This window comes from Jaculus jaculus, chromosome 5 (assembly GCF_020740685.1).
Source record: "Jaculus jaculus isolate mJacJac1 chromosome 5, mJacJac1.mat.Y.cur, whole genome shotgun sequence".
NCBI lineage: Eukaryota > Metazoa > Chordata > Mammalia > Rodentia > Dipodidae > Jaculus > Jaculus jaculus.
Window position 1 is genome coordinate 79,824,274 of NC_059106.1, and position 23,678 is coordinate 79,847,951.

A 23,678-nucleotide genomic window follows, 5' to 3' on the forward strand; every position below is an offset into this window, starting at 1 on the left:
CCAAGCCACCCATGTAAGCTGGATGCAAACAGTGGCATAAGCATCAGGTGTTGATTTGCAGCGGCAGAAAGAGAAGGAAGACTTGGGAGGGGGTGCCTTTTGAGTTAGACCATGGAGGTCAGGAATTCGAGGCGATGCGGTCCCCTGTGACAGGAGGGAAACCCTGTTGTACAGGATGAGTGAGCAGCGTCACTCAAGGAGAAGCAGAGGTCACACGGGCTCCGAGCCATGTGCTCAGCAGACACAACCCTTTCTCTGATGCAATACCTGTTTCCTGTGACTTTGGCCACCTCCGGTGGGCTTCTAGAGCATGGAAAGACCGTACTCGGAACACATCTGCTTAATAGCTGTGCTCAAGACTGCTGGGTTCTTTCTGTGGGGAACAGACCCAGAGAGGCCATGGCACATCTGAGATTCGGCTTCCCTACCTTGGAGTCTCCATGGCTTAGGAACTTGTATATCCCTTCCCAGCCTGCAGAGTCTGGCCCAGCATGGTACAGATGCTGTGCACACAGTGATGCTAGTCTTTTCTTTTCTTTTTTTTTTTTTTTTGGCATTCCTCCCCAGCTCCATCTTCTCACAGACAGCTAAGGGCCTGTCCTGTGTCACTTTTCTTGGCTTCCTCATTTGAAAAGCTGGAAGGAGTCCTCTTTGTCTAGCCAAGCGGACACCTTGCTGGCCTTTCACCTGTGGGTAACCAAGGCCTTTTCCCCTGTTGGCCTTTTCCCTCCTGCTGTCTTTGTGTCCTCTGTATCCAGAGACAGCCTCTAGCCCTTTGTCCCTTAGGAACAGTTTGGCCCACATTGACTTGCCTTAGGTCATATACTGTTCAGAGCACATTTGAAGCCGGGTGTGGTGGCGTACACCTTTAATCCCAGTACTCAGGAGGCTGAGGTAGGAGGATCACCATGAGGTCAAGGCCACCCTGAGACTACATAGTAAATTTCAGGTCTGCCTGGACTAGAGCAAGACCCTACCTTGGAAAAACAAAAACAAAAACGGGGTGGGGCTGGAGAGATGTCTTAGCGGTACAGGACCCCAGTTCGAGACTTAATTTCCCCAGGACCCACGTTAGCCAGATGCACAAGGGGGCGCACGCATCTGGAGTTCGTTTGCAGTGGCTGGAGGCCCTGGCGCGCCCATTCTCTCTCTCTGCCTCTTTCTCTGTCTGTCACTCTCAAACAAATAAATAAAAATAAACAAAAATAAATTTATATTAAAAAAGCCAAATTTCTGTTCTGTGAATAAATAAACCTGGACGCTCATGGTTTGGGAGGCTTTGTTGTGGGAATGCTGAATGGGGAGTTCAGTTCCTCAGCCCCAACCCTGACTGCTGCAGGTGGCTGATTGAACTTGAACCAGGGTCTCCCTTCAAGAGCATTGTTGTGTTCCTGCCTTGTGAATGGTGGGGGAAGGGGAGGTTGGCACTGTGTCTATAGTGCCAGCCATCCTGATCGCTTGCATTTTACAGACAAGCATGTGGAAGGTGTCGGAGCAGCACAGCAATGTGACCCAGCCTGCTCCTCATACTGGCTAGAATCAAACCAGTACCTTTGGCTACAAATACAGGGGGTTTCCTCCTACCTGTGCTGCTCCTTTCATAAAATGTATATCACCTGAGCCCTGGCACGGGAGGGTTGGCCCCTGGAGCCACCTGGAAGCCCAAGTACACATCACCCCGTTAAGAGAATCAGACCTCAGAAGATTGATTAAAGGCCTCTCCCTTCCTAGCCAAAACCAAACAGCACAGAGAGAAGACGCTGCTTCCTTTCCCCAGAGAAAGGTCTAGAAATCAGCTGGGCAAGTTTGGGCACCCGAGGCCAGGAAGTAGCCAAGTTTCCTGGGAGAAGGACAGGTCTGTTGCCAGGAGTCGGGCAAGATATCTGAACATGGGAACCTGCCAGGCCTGGCCCTGCTCCATTGTAGCCTGGGCTCAAACATGCCTATGACCATGTGGTTTCTCTCTGCAGAAGGTGACGGGCCGCCTTATGATGGCCGTGGGAGGAGCAGTGCTTGGATCCCTACAATTTGGCTATAACACTGGAGTCATCAACGCCCCCCAGAAGGTAAGTGTTGTGCCATTCTTGGCCTGTGAACACTAGGTTGCTCTGCTGTGCGCATGCACGTGTACACACACACACACACACACACACACACACTCATGTTGCCTCCTGGGGTTCTAATCATTGACATCAGTGGACCATCTGCCTCCCTAGGCAGAATTCCAGAATCTCAGGGCCACAGAATTCTAAGGTCCTAGTATGTCAACTGGACTAGTTTCCCACTCAGCACAGACATTTACAGTAATGGGAACAGCCTCAGTATGATGAGACTGCATTTATTTATGTGGCGCTCTGGTCTCCCAAGAGCTTTCAAAGTGCTCAGCTCACTTGAGGCTCATTGTAGTGCTCTTGGGCAGACAGGCTGGCAATAGCTATCACTCTCATCCTGCAAATAAGAGAGGAGGAATCTGCCTGCTGCCCATTAGCTAGTGGAGACAGAGCTGCTACCCAGCACAGCCTGGCCAGGTGGTCCTCGAGCCTGTCCACATTCAGTGCTCTTAATTCCAGGTGAAACTCCTGTCTCTGGAGGCCCTATGCTAGTTAAACGTATGATGTCTTGCCTTAGGGCACCACAAGGGCTATAGGGCTGACTTTGTTCTCCCCATAGCACATCCTGGATTGTTCACTGGATGTCAAGATTGGAAGGGACCCTGGTGACCACCTCCAGCCCAACCTACTTGCTTTAGAGAGGAGGAAAAGAAAAGAGAAAAGCGGCAGGAAAGGAGACTGTAACAGTCCCTCCTGTGTAGTCGGCATTTTGCAGTGTTGTTTATGAGGTTGGGCAGTGATTTCTACTTTATAGACCCGGAAACTGAGGCCCAGGCTGATGAAATGACCAACAAGACCAAGGTCACGTGGCTAGTGAATAGCGGAGTCAGAAGCCAAGCTCTGTTGTCCTCATAGCCTGGGGCCTTCTTCCTAACCTACTCTGCCTTGTCATTTTAAAAGTCCATATGCTTGCAGGGAGCTTGAAAAAACTTGCCAGCCCCCCTGCCAGGATGACACTCACCAGCCAGGCTAGTGAGTGAGGCTAGACAGGGATTACACCGGCCTCTAAAAGCCTGTGGGGGCGGGGGGCAGACTAGACAGTGTGCATTCAAAAACTGATCTACTTCCTAGTAGGGTGGCCGAGGGGACCACGCCCAATACAGGGGAGCAAGTCACCAGGAAGGCTTGGCTGCTGAGTCATGCTGTGCTGCAGTAGCACTGATGGGACTTTTCCAGGCTCGCTCAATGTGGTGACGTGGGCCCATGCTTGGAACAGCACCAAGCTCTGCTTTTGCTAAGTACTCAGTCAGAATGTCTCCTGCCCACTGTCTGTGCTTTCAGAGCCTGCCCCTTAAGGGAACCCGTACAGACGGAAAGTCTGCAAAACAGATGAGGAAGAAATAGGAAATGAGTACTCTACCTTGGCTTTACATTGAGGGCCCCTGGGTACCCCAAGATCCTGATGTAATTGGCCTGAGATGCTCTTTGGATGTTGATTTATGAGTGATGTTGATGGGCAGCTGAAATTGAGAACTATTGCATTAAGCAGTGTCTGACTGTAATTGTGTTAGTGACAGTGACATAACTAATAACGGGATGGAGGAGGCTGTTTTCCTGAAACAGACAGGGAGGGTGAACAGGGGCCTACAGAGGAGGGAATAAAATGTCCAGAGGAGAGACAGCCATGTGTTCTGTAAGGAGAATACACAGGAAGACTGGGAAAGTTGGACCACTTTGGACATTGTAGGTAAGGTTGAATTTTCCAGTACTGCTGGCTACCAGTGTGGAGGGGCCCAGCCACTTGAGAACCATTGTGCCCATGGAGGAGGGCAGGCATAAGAGCTGCATCTTAGGAAACAGAATCAGATGCCTGCATGGTGGGGTTGTATCTGAGAAGATGAGCCGGAGTCAGGGCCCTTGGGAGAAAGCTACTAATGCATAAGTGGACAGAAATCAATCCTGAGAAGGAAGAACAGGCAGGATTTAGTCATAGTTCAAGGTGAGGACAAGAGAGGGTTCACAGTGGCTTCTGATGCAGGAAATGTAGGGTGTGGGGAGGAGCAGGCATGGCGGGAGCTGGTAGATGCCACGGGATGGGCAGGAATTGAGGTTTGCTGGGGTTGTGGGGTCTGCTGCTTAGACGGGTTGAGAGCTGGCCACTGGTGTCTACATGGGTGGCAAGGAAGATCTCCAGGGGAGGTTGTTGAATAGAGAGAGCCGAGGATCAGCCCTGAGGATATCGCCAGAGAAGAGGAGCCAACATCTAAAACCCAGAGAAAAGAGGACATCATGCCTGGTCTCAACCCTTGGGAGGTGAAAGCAGGAGGCTCAGGAGTGTGAGGCCAGCCTGGTTTACATGAGGCTCTGTCTCCAAAACATAAAATACGGACTAGAGAGTAGTGGCTCAGTGGTTAAGGCACTTGCCTGCAAAGCTTAAGGACCCAGGTTTGGTTCCTCGGTACCTGCATAAAGCCAGATGCACTAGGTGGTGCATGTGTCTGGAGTTCATTTACAGTGGCTAGAGGCCCTGGTGAGTTCATTCTCATTCTCTCTCTCAAATATATATATATATCTCCCAGAAACACGCATCTCATGAGTCAAAGGGAGGCCCGAGTTCTTCAAGGGCAAAGGTACTTGTCTGACTCATTCACAGCTGTGCCACTGGGTCCTTGACAATGCTTGTCACCATGATAGGCACCTGGTCAACAGTGAGTAGAAGTGAAGTAGAGGAGTGCTGCCGGATGTCCAGAGGGAACTGTACTCGCCTCCATCCGCCTTGCTGAATGGTGGCCTGTGGTCGCCAAGGCAGGTTAGGTTGAGCAGCGTGGGCAGGAGCCTCCTTAATATTAGGTGCTGAAGAGGGGAAGGACAATAGAGACAGGCCGTCCTGGGTGGGGTGATTTGACACGGAGAAAAGTCATCCCAGTGACTGGAAGGCTTGCGTGGCTAGGCTTGGTGCCTGGTGTTTGTTGGGGTTCTTGCGTGTTCACTGCAGGCTTCCTTTGTAAACATTATGTAAGGAATAGACAGAAGAGGAAAAGATAAGGAAGTCAAGGGGCCTGTAGGAGGCAAATGGTGCTGGGGCAGTGGCCTGGGCCCCGGTGTTTACTCAGAAGTACGTGAGTCTTCTGAAGATGTGACTAGATCTAGGCTTCTTCCTATGTAATAAGAAATAGGTGACAGGTTAACGCTTCTATGGGCCGGGCACAACAGCTGACCAGGGTGTCATAGGAGAACAGGTGAGTAGTGCAGAGGGCCCAGCTGAGGCTGCAGTCTGCATACATGGGAGCATTTAGGGGCACCTGTCCAAAGGTCACTCCAGAAGCCAGTCTTGAGGACAAAGTTGAGTGGCGTTTCCGGGCCCAGCACAGTGATGGTGCTGGTCTGTTTATTTCTGTGCTGTGCAAACACTTCTCACATGCCTGCCCTGAGTTTTTCCAAGCAGGTGCGTATTATAAGTGATCAGTTTAACATGTGAAGAGAGGATCAGAGGACATGAGACGTGGCTCAGGGGCAGCGTTTCAGCAGGGCCGAGTGGCCACCACGTTGGGTAGGCACTGAAGCCGATGTCCTAGGCAGGCACAGTGACTCGGTTCTGTCAGCAGGGCCTCTCAGTGAAGACTTCTCCATCATCTACTCAACAGGATACATCCTGCCCTCATCCAAAGAGGTGGGGGAAAAGTATATGAGGGATTGGTTGCAGAATCTCTTGGGTATACTGAAGACCCTGGTGCGCAGTAGTATGGCACACCCATAATCTGTGCACAGCCTTCCACATACTTACTCCCTGCTGGATTACTTACATTTAAGGCCTCGTAAATGCTATTGTCAGGAGTTGAAATGCCATGTTGTTTTGGAGCTGACAAGAAAATATCTGTACATGTTCATTATAGACCTGGATTTTCCTTACACATATTTATTTTTTATTTATTTTACTTTATTTTTTTTTATTAACAACTTCCATGATTGTAAACAATATCCCATGGTAATTCCCTCTCTCTCCCCACTCTCCCCTTTGAAATTCCACTCTCCATCATATTCCCTTCCCCTTCTCAATCAGTCTCTCTTTTATTTTGATGTCATCATCTTTTCCTCCTGTTATGGTTTTGTGTAGGTAGTGTCAGGCACTGTGAGGTCATGGATATCCAGGCCATTTTATGTCTGGAGGAGCATGTTGTAAGGAGTCCTACCCTTTCTTTGGCTCTTACATTCTTTCTTCCACCTCTTCCGCAAAGGAGCCTGGGCCTTGGAAGGTGCTTGCACGTATTTATGATTCCCAGTTGGCTGCACCTGCATCAGGTGTTGAAGGCTTCAAGGGCAGTCTGTGCTTGGGCGGTAGGGTAAGAAGGACTTTTGTGAAGGATTTGGCAGTTGAAACCTGGAATTGGGCATTGGCCCCACACCAAGGAGAACCAGCTACCCAGGCCAAAATTAAAAAAAAAAGTGCATAGACACAGTGGGAAAGACGCCCCTGCTGTGGAACTTCTAGGCACCCGACTTCCTAGGTCTGCTCAGAGGATCTCGGTGAGGAAGCGTGTTGGGCTGGTTGGGGCTCCTGTGAAGAAAGGCTTTGCCCACCATTGGTGAAACCAGTTCTGCTGCTGCGGCTTTATGGTAAAAACAGGCCTGGAGGGCTTCCTCCTGGAAGTGGTTAATTAATCATGATATTATCTTAAGTGTTATACAGCACCAACCTTCAAATTACCCCTTCCCCACAGCCTGGCAAGGCAGGTGAATGAGACCATCTGTACCCCTGTGAAAAAGGAAATCCAGACAGCCAGAGGTTGAGCTGGGGCTGGACCCTGGGGCAGGCACCACCCTCACCAGTCCCTTCTGCTGCCCACACTGAGTGAGGGTGCCCTCCCTAGGGAAGACGTTGAAGAGGCCAGTCTGGCCACAGGGAGCCAGCAAATGCAAACAGCACTCTGACCCCCCTCTTTGGGCTAACCTGCAAACTGTCCCCTGGCAGAAGAATAGCATCAAGCACTTCTGAGAATGAGGCATCCTTGGAACCCAGAGAGGCAGCTGGGAGGAGCCATGTGGCCTGTTGGCTCAACCCTCCTTGTTTGACAAGGGAGGATCCCGGTGTGCAGGGGAGGGGATGACTTGCCTGACATGACCTTGATTGGCAAGTGAGAGAAGAAAGCGAGGCCGACCTGCCCCAAACCCCAGTCCTCTGTCCCCCCCCCCCCCCCCCCCCCCCCGGCACTGAGCCAGGCCCCAGAGAGTTTCTCCTTAGCTCTGTGGGGATCCAAAGAACTCTAGTGGACCCCCTCTTCACCCTTCACTAGGAGCCCTTCTAGCTCATATTCTGTCCATTGTTCTGTAGAAATGGTAATTTAGTTCCTCGTGATAACCCCATTTGGTAGGCACCTTACTGTTCATTTTATAAGAAAGTTGGCCCCAAAGATGCAGCTGCACCAAGGAAACTCAGCTGATACAGAACAGAGCTGAGGTTTGAATCCAGTAGCTTGGCTCTCTGTGCCCTTGACCACTGTAGTAGATGGGCACTGAGAGATGAGCATCAAACACCCTTTCTCGTACCTACTGTTGTCACCCATTTGGTCACTTGTGCTCTGAGTTCAGAGCTGAGTCAAACCCAGTCATGTACAGACATCTCAAGAACTTCCCACACACGGTTGCACAATCTCTTACACCATTACACCCTGTCACAGCCCCATCATCTCAAGGCCCTTGGTTAGGAAAGGCATTTTGGTTGATTAGTGATGACTCTCTGCCTCTGAGGAAGTTTAGTTTAGAGTGAGCACATTACCATCTGAGGGACAGTGATGGGAATGGGACAGTCTCAGTGGGGGGAAGGGGGCAAGGAGGCTTTTGGTTCATGGAACAAGGTTTTTAAACCTTGACATTGTGAACATTATACTGGAAGATTCTTTGGTACTGTGAGGGGCTGTCCTGGGCAGGGCACTGTGGGATGCCAGTAGCCAGTGTGACAGCAGAAAACGTCCCTGAGGGACATCTGAGAGCCACTTTGGTAGGAAGGAGGGGTGTTAACCAGAAGGAGGTTCTGGAGGAGGATCTGTAGTCACTGGAAGTGACGAAGCAGAAGGGAAAGCAGCAGCCCAAGGGGAGACGTAGAGGTGCAGGGTGTCCAGTTGTGGCAGGGAGCCAATGTCTGCCCTGGGAAGGACGTGACTCATCTTAGGGGTGGAGGAGACACATCATCCTGAGGGCTGAGAAGGCTTTGCCTGCTGGGGCTGTCACAGTGAGATGAAGGGGTGTGTGCGTGTGCATGCGTGTGTTGTGCGCGTGTGCAGGGGAGACCCTGGAGGCTGTGGAGCAGGAGCAGGGAGGAAGCAGCTGTGGTTAGGACACGGGCCGGCCTTGGTTGGGAGAGAAGCTGTGTCATGTCTGGCTCCTCTGAAGAAGCAGCCTGTGGTCTGGCTGCTGTGAGTTGAGGCCCAGCTTCTAGCTCTAACCTGAGTCTCTTCCCCCAGGCTCCAGAGAGAAAGAAGGAGGGGGGGGGGGGTCCCTGGGGATGAAGTGGGTGGGGCCATCTGTCCATCTCCACCTGGAGCAACTGGCTCTGGGCTCCCAGCTGACCCTGGGGCGTGGCTGTGTTGTTATGGAGACAACTCTGGGAGCAGGGGTCAAAGCTAGGCTGTTTTGGACAGTCAGACAATCTGATTCTCCTTAGTAGGGCTAGAAGACTGGCTGACTGCCACCCCTTCATCCACACAGAAAGTGGAAGAGAGCGGATGGAAGGTTAAGAAGGAGTGCTGTGGAGGATAACAAAAAGATTCTGGAAAGGAAAGGGTCCAGGGAATGGTGCTAAGACCAGCTAGAGGCTCTCAGCTAACCCTCTTGACAATGGTTTAGGATCCTTGGTTAGTGTTCAACGAGATAGCCAACACAACCAGCAGACCATTTCTGTATGGCCTGTGAGCTAAGAAACACTTAACATTTTATCTATTTATTTTAAAAGAAGCCTTTCTTTTATTAATTTGACAGAGAAAGAGGTATTGAGAGGATGGGTGCGCCAGGGCCTCCAGCCACTGTAAACAAACTCCAGATATGCATGCCCCCTTGTGCATCTGGCTAACCTGGGGAATCGAACCAGGGTCCTTTGGCTTTGCAGGCAAATGCCTTAACTGCTAAGCCATCCCTCCTGCCCTATTTTTTTTTTTTTTTTTTCGAGGTAGGGTCTCACCCTGGTCCAGGCTGACCTGGAATTAACTCTGTCATTTCAGGGTGGCCTTGAACTCATGGCAATCCTCCTACCTCTGCCTCCCGAGTGCTGGGATTAAAGGTGTGCGCCACCACGCCCGGCTTATTTTTTTTTTTTTTTTTGAAGCAGGGTCTCACTGTAGCCCAGGCTGTCCTTGAACTCATAGGGATTCTTACCTTAGCCTACCAAGTGCCAGGGTTAAGGGTATGTACCACCATGCCTGGCTAGGTTTCACATTTTATTTATTTTTGCAAATACTTTTATTTACTTATTTGCAAGCAGAGAAAGGAGAAGAGAGATAGAAAGAGAATGGGCACATCAGGGCCTCCAGCCCCACTATGGACAAACTCCAGATGCATGTGCCACTTTGTACATCTGGCTTTTTTTGTTGTTGTTGTTTTGTTTTGTTTTTCGGGGTAGGATCCCACTCTGTAGCCCAGGCTGACCTGGAATTCACTATGTAGTCTCAGAGTGGCCTCAGATTCACGGGGATCCTCCTACCTCTGCCTCCCGAGTGCTGGGATTAAAGGCGTGCACCACCACGCCTGGCTCACATCTGGCTTTTATTTGGGCACTGGGGAATTGGGACATTAGGCTCTGCAGGCAAGTGCCTTAACTGCTAAGCCATCGCCAGCCTTTTTTTTTTTTTTAATACTTATTTATGTACAAGCAGAAAGAGATAGGAGAAAGACAGAGGTTAAAAGGTTATAAGGAAAGCAGTGAGCTCAGACTTGCCTGCTGCAGGTCACTGTGCCTTGCATACTTCCACAGATGAGAACTGAACATGCCTAGCAGCCTAGAAAGCTGAGGCCTGTGCCCTCAGGGACAGAACTGCTAGGGTCTGCCTTCAGTTCTTCCTTACCCTGGACAGCCCTTTCGGTAGTCATTGGCCACTTGGCTATATAAAATGCACCCAACTGCTCCCCTGTAGTTTTTTTGTTTGATTGATTGATTTTTTTGATAGGCTGGGGATCAAATCCAGACCCCAGTGCATGCCCGACAAGTGCAGTGTCACAGAGCCCCTTCAGCCTCTTACTGCTCCTCTGAAGGTGGCTGTGGCTTTTCTCCTTGAGAGCAACAGTGACGTCAGTAACGGCTTATTCTGAGTGCAGGCAACGTGCTGTGCCTCACAACAAAACACCACCCCGCAGAGAGGAAGCGGGGACTTCCTCTAGGAGAACTGGCATGTGGTCCTCATCTGTGGTTGCCTGGGCTTGGTGGAGGGTGGCTTTGCAGAGTCCTGAGATGTCTCCCTTAGGCCTGCCTTCCCCAGGAGAGCTCCAGGGGTAGGATGGAGTGAGGACTAGCTTTTGCTGCGCGCCTCCACCCAGGACTCCTGCTGCACAGAGCCTGCCTGCTTCTCCATGTGAGCCTCACAGTGTTGTGGGGGGGGGGGTTGCCCTTAGTGCTAAGGAACAGCTTGCCCAAAGACCTCCACTAGCCCTCAGCATGCTCGCCCGCTCTCAATATTTTCATTTGAGGGAGAAACTAGCAGAGAGTTGAGTATGGGCACGCCAGGGCCTCATGTACCACTTTGTATGTGGGTACTGGGAAATTGAATGCAGGCCGTCAGGCTTTGCAAGCAAGTACCTTTAATTGCTGAGCCATCTCTGTAGCCCCCTAGCTCTCTTTTGTGTGTTTGTGAGTGTGCACACCTGTATGTGTGCGTGTTCATTTGTGTAAGTGCAGGCTTGCTATGTGGAAGTCATGAGACCAACTTTTGGGTGTTGGACTTGACTTCAGTCTTGTCTGAGGCTGGGTCTCTCCCATTCTCATTGTTGAGTGTTGTGTTTGCCCAGCTAGCTGGCACACCATGGTACTTCCCTCAGCTAATCTAACCGGGACCATCCTTTTCTCCCCAGCACATACCCATTTACTCAGAGACTCTAGAACAAGAATGGGTTCACTGTGTGAGTGTGGGGGGGCCGGGGTTGAGCATGTACACCATGTGCATGTAAGGTGTCAGAGGTCAGCTTTCCAGTGTTGTTCCCCAGTGGTCCACCTCCTTTGAGGCAAGGTTTCTGTCTCCTTATTGTCCTTTGCCGTACTTACTGCTGGCTTCTGAGCTTCTCCCATCTCATCAACACGCTCGGATTACGGAAGCCAGTCACGGCTTTGGGCTTGAGCTACTGGCACTGTATCCACTCAGCTATCTCCCAGCCCCTGATTTCACCTTGGGAAAATAGCATTTTTGTCAGATGTGGTGGTGCACACCTTTAATCCCAGCACTTGGGAGACAGAAGGTAGGAGGACTGCTATGCATTTGAAGCCAGCCCGAGACAACATACCTCAAAAAAAAATTTTTTTTAATTTATCTACCTGCAAGTAGATAGTATGTTTGTGAGAAAGAGAGAAGGAATGAGCACACCCGGGCCTCTTGCCACTGCAAGTGAACTCCAGATGCATGGGCCGCTTTGCTTTACCTGAGTACAAGGGAACCAAACTTGGGCCATCGGGCTTTGCATGCAAGCGCCTTTAACCGCTGAGATCTCTCTCTAGCCTCTGGTTTCACCTTTTTGAAAAGCTGTAAGAAAAGCAAGTGACAAAGGCCATATGACCTCAGACTGTGGTCTCTGCCCTAGGTTATTTTGCCTTGAATGCTCCCCACACAGGCAAGGAGACATGCAGGGTTCCTTCTAACTGTCCTGCTGAGGAACCATTAACAGTAGGAAAAGGTCTGCCTTTAGGAGTGGAAGAGCTGGGAGCAGAATCCAGGTAAAGCCAGGGCAGATGCCGCATGGGCAAAGAAGTTGGTAAATCGGGAAGCAGATTCAGCAGGACCTTGACATGGTTGGAGGTGGGGGACAATGACAGGATCGGGGGCAACTCCCAGGTTTGTGATGGGCATGAGGGGATGGGAGGTGCTGTGCCACAGTTCAAACATGAAGCAGGGTAAGACGGCCACTATGTGGGATCCTGTGAGGAGAGTAGTCAGCAGGCTGTTTGTCCTTTAGGGGTACTTGCAGTCTCCCAGGACAATGCTGAGGGCAATGGCTGGGTAGAAGAGGTGACCCTGGAACTTGTCCCAATGTAGAATTCTTGTGATGCTCCGGGGACACTGCCTTTCCTGGACCAAGGCTCAACTCCCCCTCCTGCCCCCCTAAAAGAGTCCCAAGAAAGCAGAGGGTTTGAGAAACTAGCCACTCAGATTCGGAGGCAGAATTCATTGCCCAGCCTCAGTTGCCCAGAAGCTGCTAAGGGTGGGGGGTGACTCTGGGGTCAAAGCAGAAGTACAGGAAGCCAGCTGCTCCCCTTTCCTCATCTCCATATATAGGTCTGGGCTGGGGAGCATAGGGGAGCTGGCTGCACCCGAGCTTAGGCTCTTCTGACTGCCCGGGCAGGGGTTCGCTCAGGAGGGTCTTCGGGAAGACCTCCCAGCATCAAGCTGCTGACAGCACAAGAGCGTTATTAAGCACCTGAGCTACGTACACAGAAACCTCAGTCATACCCTGAAGTCACGTAGACAGTTCGTCTTACCTAACTTACTCTGCTCAGAGTTATGGTCTTTGCATACAGTTCAAACAAGTTTCATCAGCTCACAACCTCCCCCCCCCCCCCCCCCCCCCCCCCGCCGACAGGGTCTCATGTAGCCCACCCTGGCTTTAAATTTAACTGTGTAGCAAAGGATGATCTCCTACTTCTATCTCCTGACTACTGGCAGGCACCCCCATGCCCAGTTTTATTCAGTGAACCCAGGGCTTCATGTATGCTAGGTGAGCGCTTTACCATTTTATAAGCTATGCCTCCAGCCCTGCATTAGTTGACTTCTTGACACATTTAAAAATGAGTATCAGAAAGCTGGGCATGGTGGTGCACACCTCTAATCCCAGCAGTTGGGAGGCAGGGTTAGCACTTAGGAGGATTGCCGTGAGTTCGAGGCCACCCTGAGACTACATAGTGAGTTACCTCGGGGAAAAAACAAAAAGACTATTGAGGGCTGGAGAGATGGCTTATCAGTTAAGTCTCTTGCCTGCAAAGCCAGTGGATCCAGGTTCGGTTCCTTCGGACCCATGTAAGCCAGATGCCCGAGTTGGTGGTGTATGTGTCTAGAGTTCCTTTGCAAGTAGTTAGAGGCCCTGGCATGCCCATTCTCTATCTGCCCCACCTTAAATAATTATATAAATAAATATAATTTTAAAACATAAATGAGGGCTGGAGAGCACTTAGGCACTTAAGTTAAGTGAAGCACTTGCCTGTGAAGCCTAAGAACCCCAGTTTGAGGCTCAATTCCCCAGGACCCATGTTAGCCAGATGCACAAGGGGGTGCATGTATCTGGAGTTCGTTTGCAGTGGCTGGAGGCCCTGGTGCACCCGTTCTGTCTGTCTCTGTCTGCCTCTTTATCTCTCTGTCACTTTCGAATAAATAAATAAAAATAATTTAAAAAAAATAAATGATTTTAAAATCAGTATGGAAGCTGGGCATGATGGCACAGGCCTTTAATCTTTAATCCCAGTACTGGGAGGCAGAGGTAGGAGGAACACCATGAGTTCAAGGCCACCCTGAGGTGATTCATTAATTCCAGGTGAGCCTGGGCTAGGTCAGGTATGGTAGTACACAGTACACATCTATAATCCCAGTACTTGGGCAGCGGAAACAGGAAGACTGCATTTAAAGGCAGCCTGAGCTAGTGAAACCCTGTTTTAAAACAAAACAAAATAATCCATTGGGGCAAGTCAGCCCAGGGACACAAATCTCTCCTTGCTGCTATAAAGAGTGTCAAGGATCCCCATAGCCATGGAGTCCTATCTCTGGGTCTGGTTATTTGGTGAAGTGGCAGAGGGAAAATGATTCCAAATGGTGGATCAGAGAAGTTGGGGCCCTCAGAAGGGCGAGCATCATTTATCTACACAGCTGCCTTATCCAGGACAGCTTGTTCTCTGCAGTGCCTGATAACTGGGGCACTGCTAGTCCACCAGTCCTCCTTGGGTTAGTGTCCCTTGAAGAACATAAGCACTTTTGTTTTGTTGGTGTGAATGTGCCTCGTCTCTGCCCCCCAGTGCAGTTCAGTCAGGGGCTTCTAAGAGGAAGGCCTACGAGCCTTTGTTCATTGATACCACTACTCACTCACAGGTACCCAGCCGCGGCTCTAGCCCCTGCCCTCAGGGAGAACAAACTCCGGGGAGGGGAGTGAGGGAAACCTTGGGGCTAGATCTCAGGCAGGAGTAACAGCATCCCAAGGCGGAGGGAACACAGATGTGTGCACTGAAGATGTGTTTGTTGCTTTGAGGGTCGTATGTAGAAGATAGAGGATGGTAGGTAGGGAAGCCTTGATTTCAAATTATGCCACAGAGCTATGTTCAGACTTGTCAGTGGTCTGCACCTGCCTTGGGGTTAGTACCAGTGTGGTGGGTGACTTTAGGGTTTCTGTGCCAAGCACTGTGAAGGTACCATGATAACCACGACACTATAAAACTCACATCACTGTGGAAGTATCATAAGTGAATGCCATGAACATCCTCTAGCACTGTACCGTATGTATATATCTGCACCACATAAGGGTGTTTCAGCCAGTGACAGACGACTCATACAGTGGAGGTCCGGTGCTATAACGGGGCTGGAAAGTTCTTATGGCCTGTGGTTGGAAAGTATCTCACTTGGCTACCATGTGCAAGGACCTAGACTCATCCTCAGCACCACAAAACCAAAAATTCCTCTGACCTGGCAACAGCATAGCAGTTTTAACATCCTAGCACAGCGTGCATATTACTCATGTGTCGGTTAACCTGTGCTTCCAGTCATAAAGGTTTAGCGCAGCGAGAGAACACTTGGCTAGCATGGGTGAGGCTCTGGGTTCGATCCCCAGTACAGCAAGAATAAGCAAACAGACGTTTAGCACACACACGCTGGTACAAGGAACTTGACGCTAGAATAGTGTAGCTGTTTTATTAGTTTTAATCACAGTTTTATAGCGCATTCTTGCACCCTATCAAAAAGTACGCTGTAAAGCCTCAGCAGCAGCCTTGCGCTGGCCATGTTTTGCCTTGTTTCTCGATTGCATCAAGAGGCTGTGTCGAGTGACTGCACCACTAGGTTTGTATTTTAAGTACACTCTCTGATGTTTGCACAGTGAAGTCTCCTAAAACCACATTTTTCAGCACTTGTCTCCGTTGTTAAGTGACTGCTGTTAATCTGAGATAGAGATGAGGCCATTGAAACTCGGAGCTGAGATCAGCTGTTCACAGTCACACTGGAAGTGGGGAATAGAGCTGGGGTCTGAGTTGGATGATGTTCCACTTCAGAGCCCAGGGAGTGACCACTGCTTACTGGCCTCCCTTTATAAGGTAGGCACGTAGATGCTTAAGGCTGCCACTTCCTTCCTCACCCTGGAGACTGGCTTCTGTCAAGTCTTGGGACAGAGCAGGGGTACTCAGCGGCTATCCCAGGGACTACTGTGATCTCTCCTTTGGCAAGCATGGCTAGACACTGCCTTCCCTTCTGCTAGACCTATGGTTCAGGATGAGGGAGCACTCAGGAGCTGGGATGATGGAGGATACAGATGCTGTGTACTGCCCTGTGTGCAGGAAGGAGCTTGCAGTATGCACCTGGGAAGGGCTGTTAGGTGGAGTTGCGTAGGAGCTGCATGCCATGAGGGAGGAGGGGCATGTGGATTTGTGACTGGCCAATGTCATGCGCCTTCAGGTTATGAATACAGTATGAACTTGGTGTGGTGGTTCATGCCTGTATTCCCCACACTCAGGAAGGAGGTTGAGGCAGAAGGACTGCCAGGAGTTTGAGGCCAACCTGGACTGCAAAGTAAGACTGTCTCAAAAAGCCAAGTGAAGTAAAACGTCACGAGATGTGTACACAGAAAGCCGGTTCTCTGTAGTTTGGGCCCATGCCTTTTTGACATGTGTGCTGAGTAGGTCTGGCCAGTCCTGTGGCACTGGGTGTGCGCTGGTGTTGCCTGACATGGTGGTGTGTATGCTCAGAACCAGTACTGCCTGCCTGTGGCCCTGTCCTTGGCACCAGGTCAGGCCCTCCCCGGGTAGGGACAGAGCTAGTGGGCAGGCCCAAACCAGAATAGGTGCCTCCAGTTCCTGGAACTGCTTCCTTGCCTGGAGCCTTCCCCCAAACCTCCCAGCTGGGTACCTACCTGGAGAGGGAAGCCATGGTTTCTTTAAGGTAGCATTCTTAGGCCAGCCACAAGGAAGCTCAGTGTGGGAGACAGAAAGTGACAGTGAATACCTTGTGAGCATGTCTGAAGAGTGATGTGGGAGATTGGGTCTTGCCAGGCCAAGAATGCAGTCGGTGAGTGTACACTTCCCACAGGGCCTCCGAATGGTGGAACCTGTCTGTCCAGCCCTGCTTCCTTCCCAGCAGGGGGTTGTGGAGAGGGCCTAGGGCCTTAGGGCTCCATGGTCCACCTGAAAAGGAGCAAGTGGGCAGAAGCATTCCCTCCCTGTACCTCTCTGCTCTGCCTGAACTGGATCCGTTGTCCACAGCAAGTCCTATTGAGTCCTGGAAACCTCACCTTCAGAAAGACTGAGGGCTTTTGGAGATGGCGCCCTTACCTGAGGAAACTGAGGCTGCAAAAAGTGAGGGAGGGGGGCTGGAGAGATGGCTGTGTTAAAAATGCTTGCTTTGCAAATCCTGCCAACCTGGATTCTGTTTTCTCAGCGCCCTTGTAAAAGCCGGTTGCAAAGTACTACATGTGAGACACGTGTGTGCCCATTCACACACCCACAAATAATAAAAAATCCTTTGAAAAAGGAGGAGGAGATGACTCAAAAACACACAGTGTGAGCCAGGCCTATCATCTTGTGATAAAGTGATCCTCTTTGAGGCTGGGGGATGTATCTGGGCTTGCCCACCCACCCAGGATTCTTCTCCCCTCCAGGTGATCGAGGAGTTCTACAACCATACGTGGGTCCAACGCTATGGGGAGCCCATTCTGCCTACCACCCTCACCACCCTCTGGTCCCTGTCAGTGGCCATCTTCTCCGTTGGGGGCATGATTGGCTCCTTCTCCGTGGGGCTCTTCGTTAACCGCTTCGGCCGGTAAGAAAGAAGACGGTCTAGCTCTGCCCTTGGGGAGCCTTTATCGCAGTGCCCATAGAATGAATCCTGGTTGGAGGTGGGAGGTGGTGGAGGCTTCAGTCTAGAGGGGCCCTGCCTGACCTGTGACCTGCCCCCAGGCGGAACTCCATGCTGATGATGAACCTGCTGGCCTTCTTGGCCGCCGTGCTCATGGGCTTCTCAAAGCTCGGAAAGTCCTTTGAGATGCTGATCTTGGGCCGCTTCATCATTGGTGTGTACTGCGGCCTGACCACAGGCTTCGTGCCCATGTATGTGGGAGAAGTGTCACCCACAGCTCTTCGTGGCGCCCTGGGAACCCTGCACCAGCTGGGCATCGTCGTTGGCATCCTCATTGCCCAGGTAAGCCAGCGCTGGGTCAGCTGGCCCAGCACTGTCTCTGCGCCCACAGCTCTGATGGCCCTTGGATCACAGTTCAGCAGGACATAGCTTCTGCAGTGAAGACTTCAACCCACCCCTCCACAGCCCCGCCCAGGACAGCCTCATGGTAGGCAGAGTACACACCACCACAGGCCTCTCTAGCTTAAAAGCAAGAGCCCTTGGCCCTTCTAATCCCCTCTTCCCACTCAGGGCCTCTCACCACAGGGGCCCCACTATTTCTTCAAAAGGCTGGGCTCACACTGGGTGTGGAGGCACATGCCTTTAATCCAGCACTTGGGTGGCAGAGGTAGGAGGATTGCCATGAGTTCGAGGCCACCGTGAGACTCCATAGTGAATTCCAGGTCACCTGGCCTAGAGCAAGACCCTACCTAAAAACAAAACAAAACAAAACAAAAGGCTGGGCTCTTGTTGCCTCCAGGCCTACAAGCCTTCACACACAGTGCCTCTCTCTCCAGAAGGACCCTCCAATCCCATCCCCTAATCCTCCTATGGCAGAGTATCAGCCCTCACATGCTGTGCAGGACACCTTTGTATGTGGCTCCGTTCTTTGTCTTCCCAGTACTTCATCCAGTTAGCTCCTACTGTCTCCACGTTATAGACAGAGGAAACAGGTTCAGAGAGGTCAAGCCTCCCATTCCATGGTAGCCTTATAACTATGCTCTTTGCAAGTCTGCTTGGTGGGGTGAGTATGGGAGGAGGGGCCATAGCAGAGGTGCCCACAGCCCATTTCCTTTCGGCAGGTGTTCGGCTTGGACTCCATTATGGGCAACGAGGACCTGTGGCCCCTGCTGCTCAGCATCATCTTTGTCCCAGCCCTGATACAGTGCATCCTGTTGCCTTTCTGTCCCGAGAGCCCCCGCTTCCTGCTCATCAACCGGAATGAGGAGAATCGGGCCAAGAGTGGTACGGGCTGGGCCCTGCCCTCCTCCCCACCCCCTGAGCCCTGGTCTTCCCACTCTGAGCTACTCCACCTTCCCTCCGGTCCCATCAGTGCTGAAGAAGCTACGCGGGACAGCCGATGTGACTCGCGACCTACAGGAGATGAAGGAGGAGGGTCGGCAGATGATGCGGGAGAAGAAGGTCACCATCCTGGAGCTGTTCCGCTCCCCCGCCTACCGCCAGCCCATCCTCATCGCCGTGGTGCTGCAGCTGTCCCAACAGCTGTCGGGGATCAACGCTGTGAGTAGCCTGCCCACCCCTTCCTGTGGCCCTCGCCTGGCCTGGGCACAAGTATGCACCATGAGCAAGTCTCAGATAAAACAAAACAACAGGCACGCTTTTGCCAAAGAGCTTCCCTTCAGAGCCCAAACCTTGGGCAGTGTCCACCTGCCAGGGAAACACTTGTCTTCATTCTTTATTTGCCCTGGGGCCCACACCTTCTGCTGGGGGCAAGGGAAGGCCAAAGAGCCCAGTGGAGTCCTAACAGTGTCTCATTTTGGTAGGTATTCTATTATTCCACAAGTATCTTCGAGAAGGCGGGAGTACAGCAGCCTGTGTATGCCACCATCGGCTCAGGCATCGTCAACACGGCCTTCACTGTTGTGTCGGTGAGTCTTCCCATTTGGTCAGCAGCCAGGGTCACATCACAGAATGACAGCATGTCCTGGGAGCTAGGCTGTGTCACAGGCTTTCTAAGTACTCCCATCTCATCCTCAGTAACTTGTGAGGTTCGTTACTCACACTGTCAGGGAGGTGAGATTGCACATGTTCTCCCAAGGTCACAGCCAGGATGCTCAGCTGTTTGGCCTCCAGGGCCACCTCTCACCACTATTGCCATTGGGTGCTGGAGCCAGCTCCCTGCCCCTCACCTCCTGTCAAGCCCTGGAGAGGAGGAGCTGTTCTCTTGCCCGCCAGTGTGTGCTTTCTGGCAACTGGCCAAACCTCTGGGTGGGCGGGCTCTGAGAGACACCAGGTGAGGGTAACACTGGCTCTGTCCCTGCCCACAGCTGTTCGTGGTGGAGCGAGCCGGCCGGCGGACCCTGCACCTCATCGGCCTGGCTGGCATGGCTGGCTGCGCTGTGCTCATGACCATCGCACTTGCACTGCTGGTGAGTGGCCACGCTCTGGAGAGCCCAGGACGAGGGAAAGTGGAATTCTGGGAAGTCCCAAAGTGCCCATGTCAACCCCAACATGGCCGAGTAGTGGCTGGAACCCTGCTGCGATCTGACCTTGGTCTTCTAAGGTCACCTTCTGTCCTGCACACATCCTATCTTGAACTTGCTCCTCCCTGCTTGGTGGTTTCCCGACATTATATCTTTTGCCCCAGACCCCCGGATCTCATCTCCCTAGGAAGCTGCCTTACCAAACACTGACCTTGGGGCCCTTAACCTGTACGTGTCCTCAGTTCATCTTCACATCCACCCTTAAAAGTACAGAAGTGCGGAAGAAACACGCCTGCCTGTATTATCACAGACTAGGAGGTGTGGTTAAACTGTTACAGCCTACTTGTTCCTCATCTGAAATGCTCAGGCCAGAAATGCCTTAGATTTTAGTTATGTGGCTGTTTGCATATACATGAAATATCTAAACATGACATTTGTGTTCTATAAATATGTCTCCTACACCGAGGGTGAGGGCAATTTTAAAGTATTTCTTGTGTTGTGTTTTTGAGAGAGAGAGGGATAGAGAGAGAATGGGTGCGCCAGGGCCTCCAGTCACTGTAAATGAACTCCAGATGCATGAGCCACCTTGTGCATCTGGGTCATGGGGAATCAAACCTGGATCCTTTGGCTTTGCAGGCAAGTGCCTTAACTGCTAAGCCATCTCTCCAGCCTTGTTGTGTTCTTTGAAACAAGGTCTGAACTCTAACCCAGCTTGACCAGGAACTCACACTGTAACCCAGACTGTCCTCAAACTTACAGTCTCAGTCTCTTGACTGCTGGATGTACAGGTGTGCACCACCACGCCTAGCCTTAAATGGTATTTTTTTTAAAGTATTTTTATTTATTTTTATTTGAGAGAGACAGACACAGAGAGAAAGACAGATAGAGGGAGAGAGAGAGAGTGGACGCACCAGGGCTTCCAGCCTCTGCAAACGAACTCCAGAAGCGTACGCCCCCTTGTGCATCTGGCTAACGTGGGACCTGGGGAACCAAGCCTCGAACCGGGGTCCTTAGGCTTCACAGGCAAGCGCTTAACCGCTAAACCGCTAAACCATCTCTCCAGCCCAAATGGTATTTTTATTCTGCCCTGCATTTTGACTGACTGATCACATGAGCTTACATGTGGAATTTTCCACTTGTGTCATGTTACCAGCACTTAAAAAAAAAAAGGCTTCAGCTTGTAGAGTATTTTGGATTTCAGATTAGAGATGTTAAACTGCATTCCCATATTGTGGGCAAGGAAACCAAATCCTGTATCAGATGAAGAATAAAGCCAGGAACGAGCCTCGGGTCTGCTGGCCCCAAGTCTGTGACTAACCATTGTGGTAACCTGTACCACGTCCCCTCACACATGAACTCTCGTGTGTTCAACCTCTGGACAAGGAAAGCACCTTGGACAGTCCATGAATGCTAGAGGATAGGCACAGGGAAAAATCTGACTTTTTATTATGGTGTCCTCAAGGAGAATTGATTGTATACAGAGCCATTGTTCCTACTGCATGCCAGCCTGAGCTGGGCACCTTACAAGCCATAGGACATGAATTCAGACTCTCCTTTCCAAACTATTCTCATTTGTCCTTCTGTCCAGGATACTGCTCTGCAGCCAGAGCTAGGGGACCACAGAGACCTTCTTAGAACCTCCTGTATGCACACTATTTGCTGAGGAGGGGAAACTTAAGGCTTGCAACCACCCTGACCTGCATATGAGGAAACAAGACCCCACAGAGTACCTAGGTCCCACAGCAAATCTGGGATTATCCCAAGGCTCCAGCCTTTCAACTCAGAGTGAGACCCATGCAACTTCTGAGGAACCATCACAACTCAGTCTAACCCCTCACTATCTTCTCAACAGGAGCAGCTGCCCTGGATGTCCTATCTGAGCATCGTGGCCATCTTTGGCTTTGTGGCTTTCTTTGAAGTGGGCCCTGGTCCCATCCCATGGTTCATTGTGGCTGAGCTCTTCAGCCAGGGTCCCCGCCCTGCTGCTTTTGCTGTAGCTGGCTTTTCCAACTGGACCTCAAATTTCATTGTGGGCATGTGCTTCCAGTATGTGGAGGTAAGAACGCCATTGTCTCTCATCATCACTTCTCGCCTGCATGCACAAACCCAGAAATCATGCTGAGGAGGAAACAGGCTCAGAAGCCTGGGTTACCCAGCTAAGAACACAACCCCAACTTGAGGTTCTTGACTTAGCTTTGCATGGAATTCCTGGAGCCTGTCACATGCCAAGTATAAGCACTTCTCATGTGGTCTTCTCAATATCCTTGGGTGGCCAGTGGGTGTCCCTTTTTCAAGTCAAAGACCCAGGTGTAAAGTGACTTATCTAAAGTCCTTAAGACTAGGAATGTTGACTCCAGCCATGTCTGTCTTCCAGCAACTCTGTGGTCCCTACGTGTTCATCATCTTCACGGTGCTCCTGACGCTGTTCTTCATCTTCACCTACTTCAAAGTTCCTGAGACTAAAGGCCGGACCTTCGATGAGATTGCTTCTGGCTTCCGACAGGGGGGAGCCAACCAAAGTGACAAGACACCTGAGGAGCTGTTCCATCCTCTGGGAGCTGACTCCCAAGTGTGAGGGGCCCTAACACCACCACACCACCAGCCCGGCTTGCTCCCAGCAGCCCAAGGATCTCTCTGGGGCATGGGCAGCTGGATGAGACTTCCAAACGGACCACTCTCAGCAGAGCCGGGCCTGGGGTTTCTTTCTTCAGCCAGCAATGATGTCCGGAAGAATATTCAGGACTATAATGGCTCCAGGATTTTAACAAAAGCAAGACTGTTGCTCAGATCGTTCAGACCAGCAACAGGTTTTATAATTTTTTTATTACTGATTTTGTTATTATTTTTTTATCAGCCACTCTATCCTCATACCCTAGGCTTCACCCTGAATGGCTGGTGCCTGAGGGTGGGGACCAAGCCCTGTCCAGACACTTGCCTTCTTCACCAAGCTTAATCTGTAGGGCTGGACCTATGACCAAGGACACTAATCGAACTATGAATTACGAAGCTTCTACCCTGGGAGTTGGTTGTGACCACCCCCTTCTGCAGGCCTGGATTCTCCCTGCCATAGGGGTCAGGCTCCACTGTAGGATCTCGCCCATTCCCATCTCTTCCTACCCAACTACTCAAATTAATCTTTCCTTGCCTGAGACCAGTTGGAAGCACTGGAGTGCAGGGAGGAGAGGGGAAGGGCCAGACTAGGCTGCCAGATTCTAGTCTCCTGTGCACTGAGGGCCAGACGATCACCACAAGAGAGAAGGGCCTTGGGAGGCTGAGAAATCACTGCTGAAGAAGACATGGACACTCCTGCCCTGCTGTGTATAGATGGAAGATATTTATATATTTTTTTGGTTGTCATTATTAAATACAGACACTAAGTTATAGTATATCTGGACAAACCAACTTGTAAATACACCAACACTCTTCTGTAACTTACCTAAACAGATATATAAACGGCTGGTTTTTAGAAGCATGGTTTTACTTGTGGATTGGGGTCAGGGAGGTTCGGATACAACTGAGAGAAAAGGGAACAGAGTTGTAACCACCACTACACTGGCTCCTGTCTCTTCAGAACACCTGATCAATGAATGCTCTTTATTGATCAACAATCTGCATGACCTCCAACCCAGAGAAAAATCCACGTTCTCTTTCTTGGCAATCAAGATGTTTCCATCACTCAGTCATTCCAAAACTGATAACCATGTGCCAGCCATAATGCTCAGGCTTGAGCATTATCTTGAGGTGTCCTAACTTGGTTTTACAGGCTCAAAGAAATGTAAATGCCTGAAATCTCACTGCAAATACACAAAACCCCAGTGCTTTAAAACTTACACTCCACAGTTCCCTTCCCCATAACCTATGTACCCCAAACAACATGAACCATGCTTTTTTTTTTTTTTTTATGGTTTGAGTTATCAAAC

General features: G+C 50.9%; 1 protein-coding gene across 1 annotated transcript in view; it reads left to right on the forward strand.

Annotated features, from left to right (window-relative positions):
• Slc2a1 (solute carrier family 2 member 1) overlaps positions 1-23,227 on the forward strand; it is a 38,024-nt gene extending 14,797 nt beyond the window's left edge. Inside the window, exons 2-10 of the mRNA XM_004670500.3 lie at positions 1,971-2,066; positions 17,079-17,239; positions 17,377-17,617; positions 18,397-18,559; positions 18,648-18,835; positions 19,099-19,203; positions 19,603-19,704; positions 21,611-21,814; positions 22,133-23,227. Coding sequence (XP_004670557.1) covers positions 1,971-2,066; positions 17,079-17,239; positions 17,377-17,617; positions 18,397-18,559; positions 18,648-18,835; positions 19,099-19,203; positions 19,603-19,704; positions 21,611-21,814; positions 22,133-22,333 — 1,461 coding nt within the window. The 3' untranslated portion in view covers positions 22,334-23,227. The remainder of the gene's footprint in view (positions 1-1,970; positions 2,067-17,078; positions 17,240-17,376; positions 17,618-18,396; positions 18,560-18,647; positions 18,836-19,098; positions 19,204-19,602; positions 19,705-21,610; positions 21,815-22,132) is intronic.
• Positions 23,228-23,678: the final 451 nt, after the last annotated feature.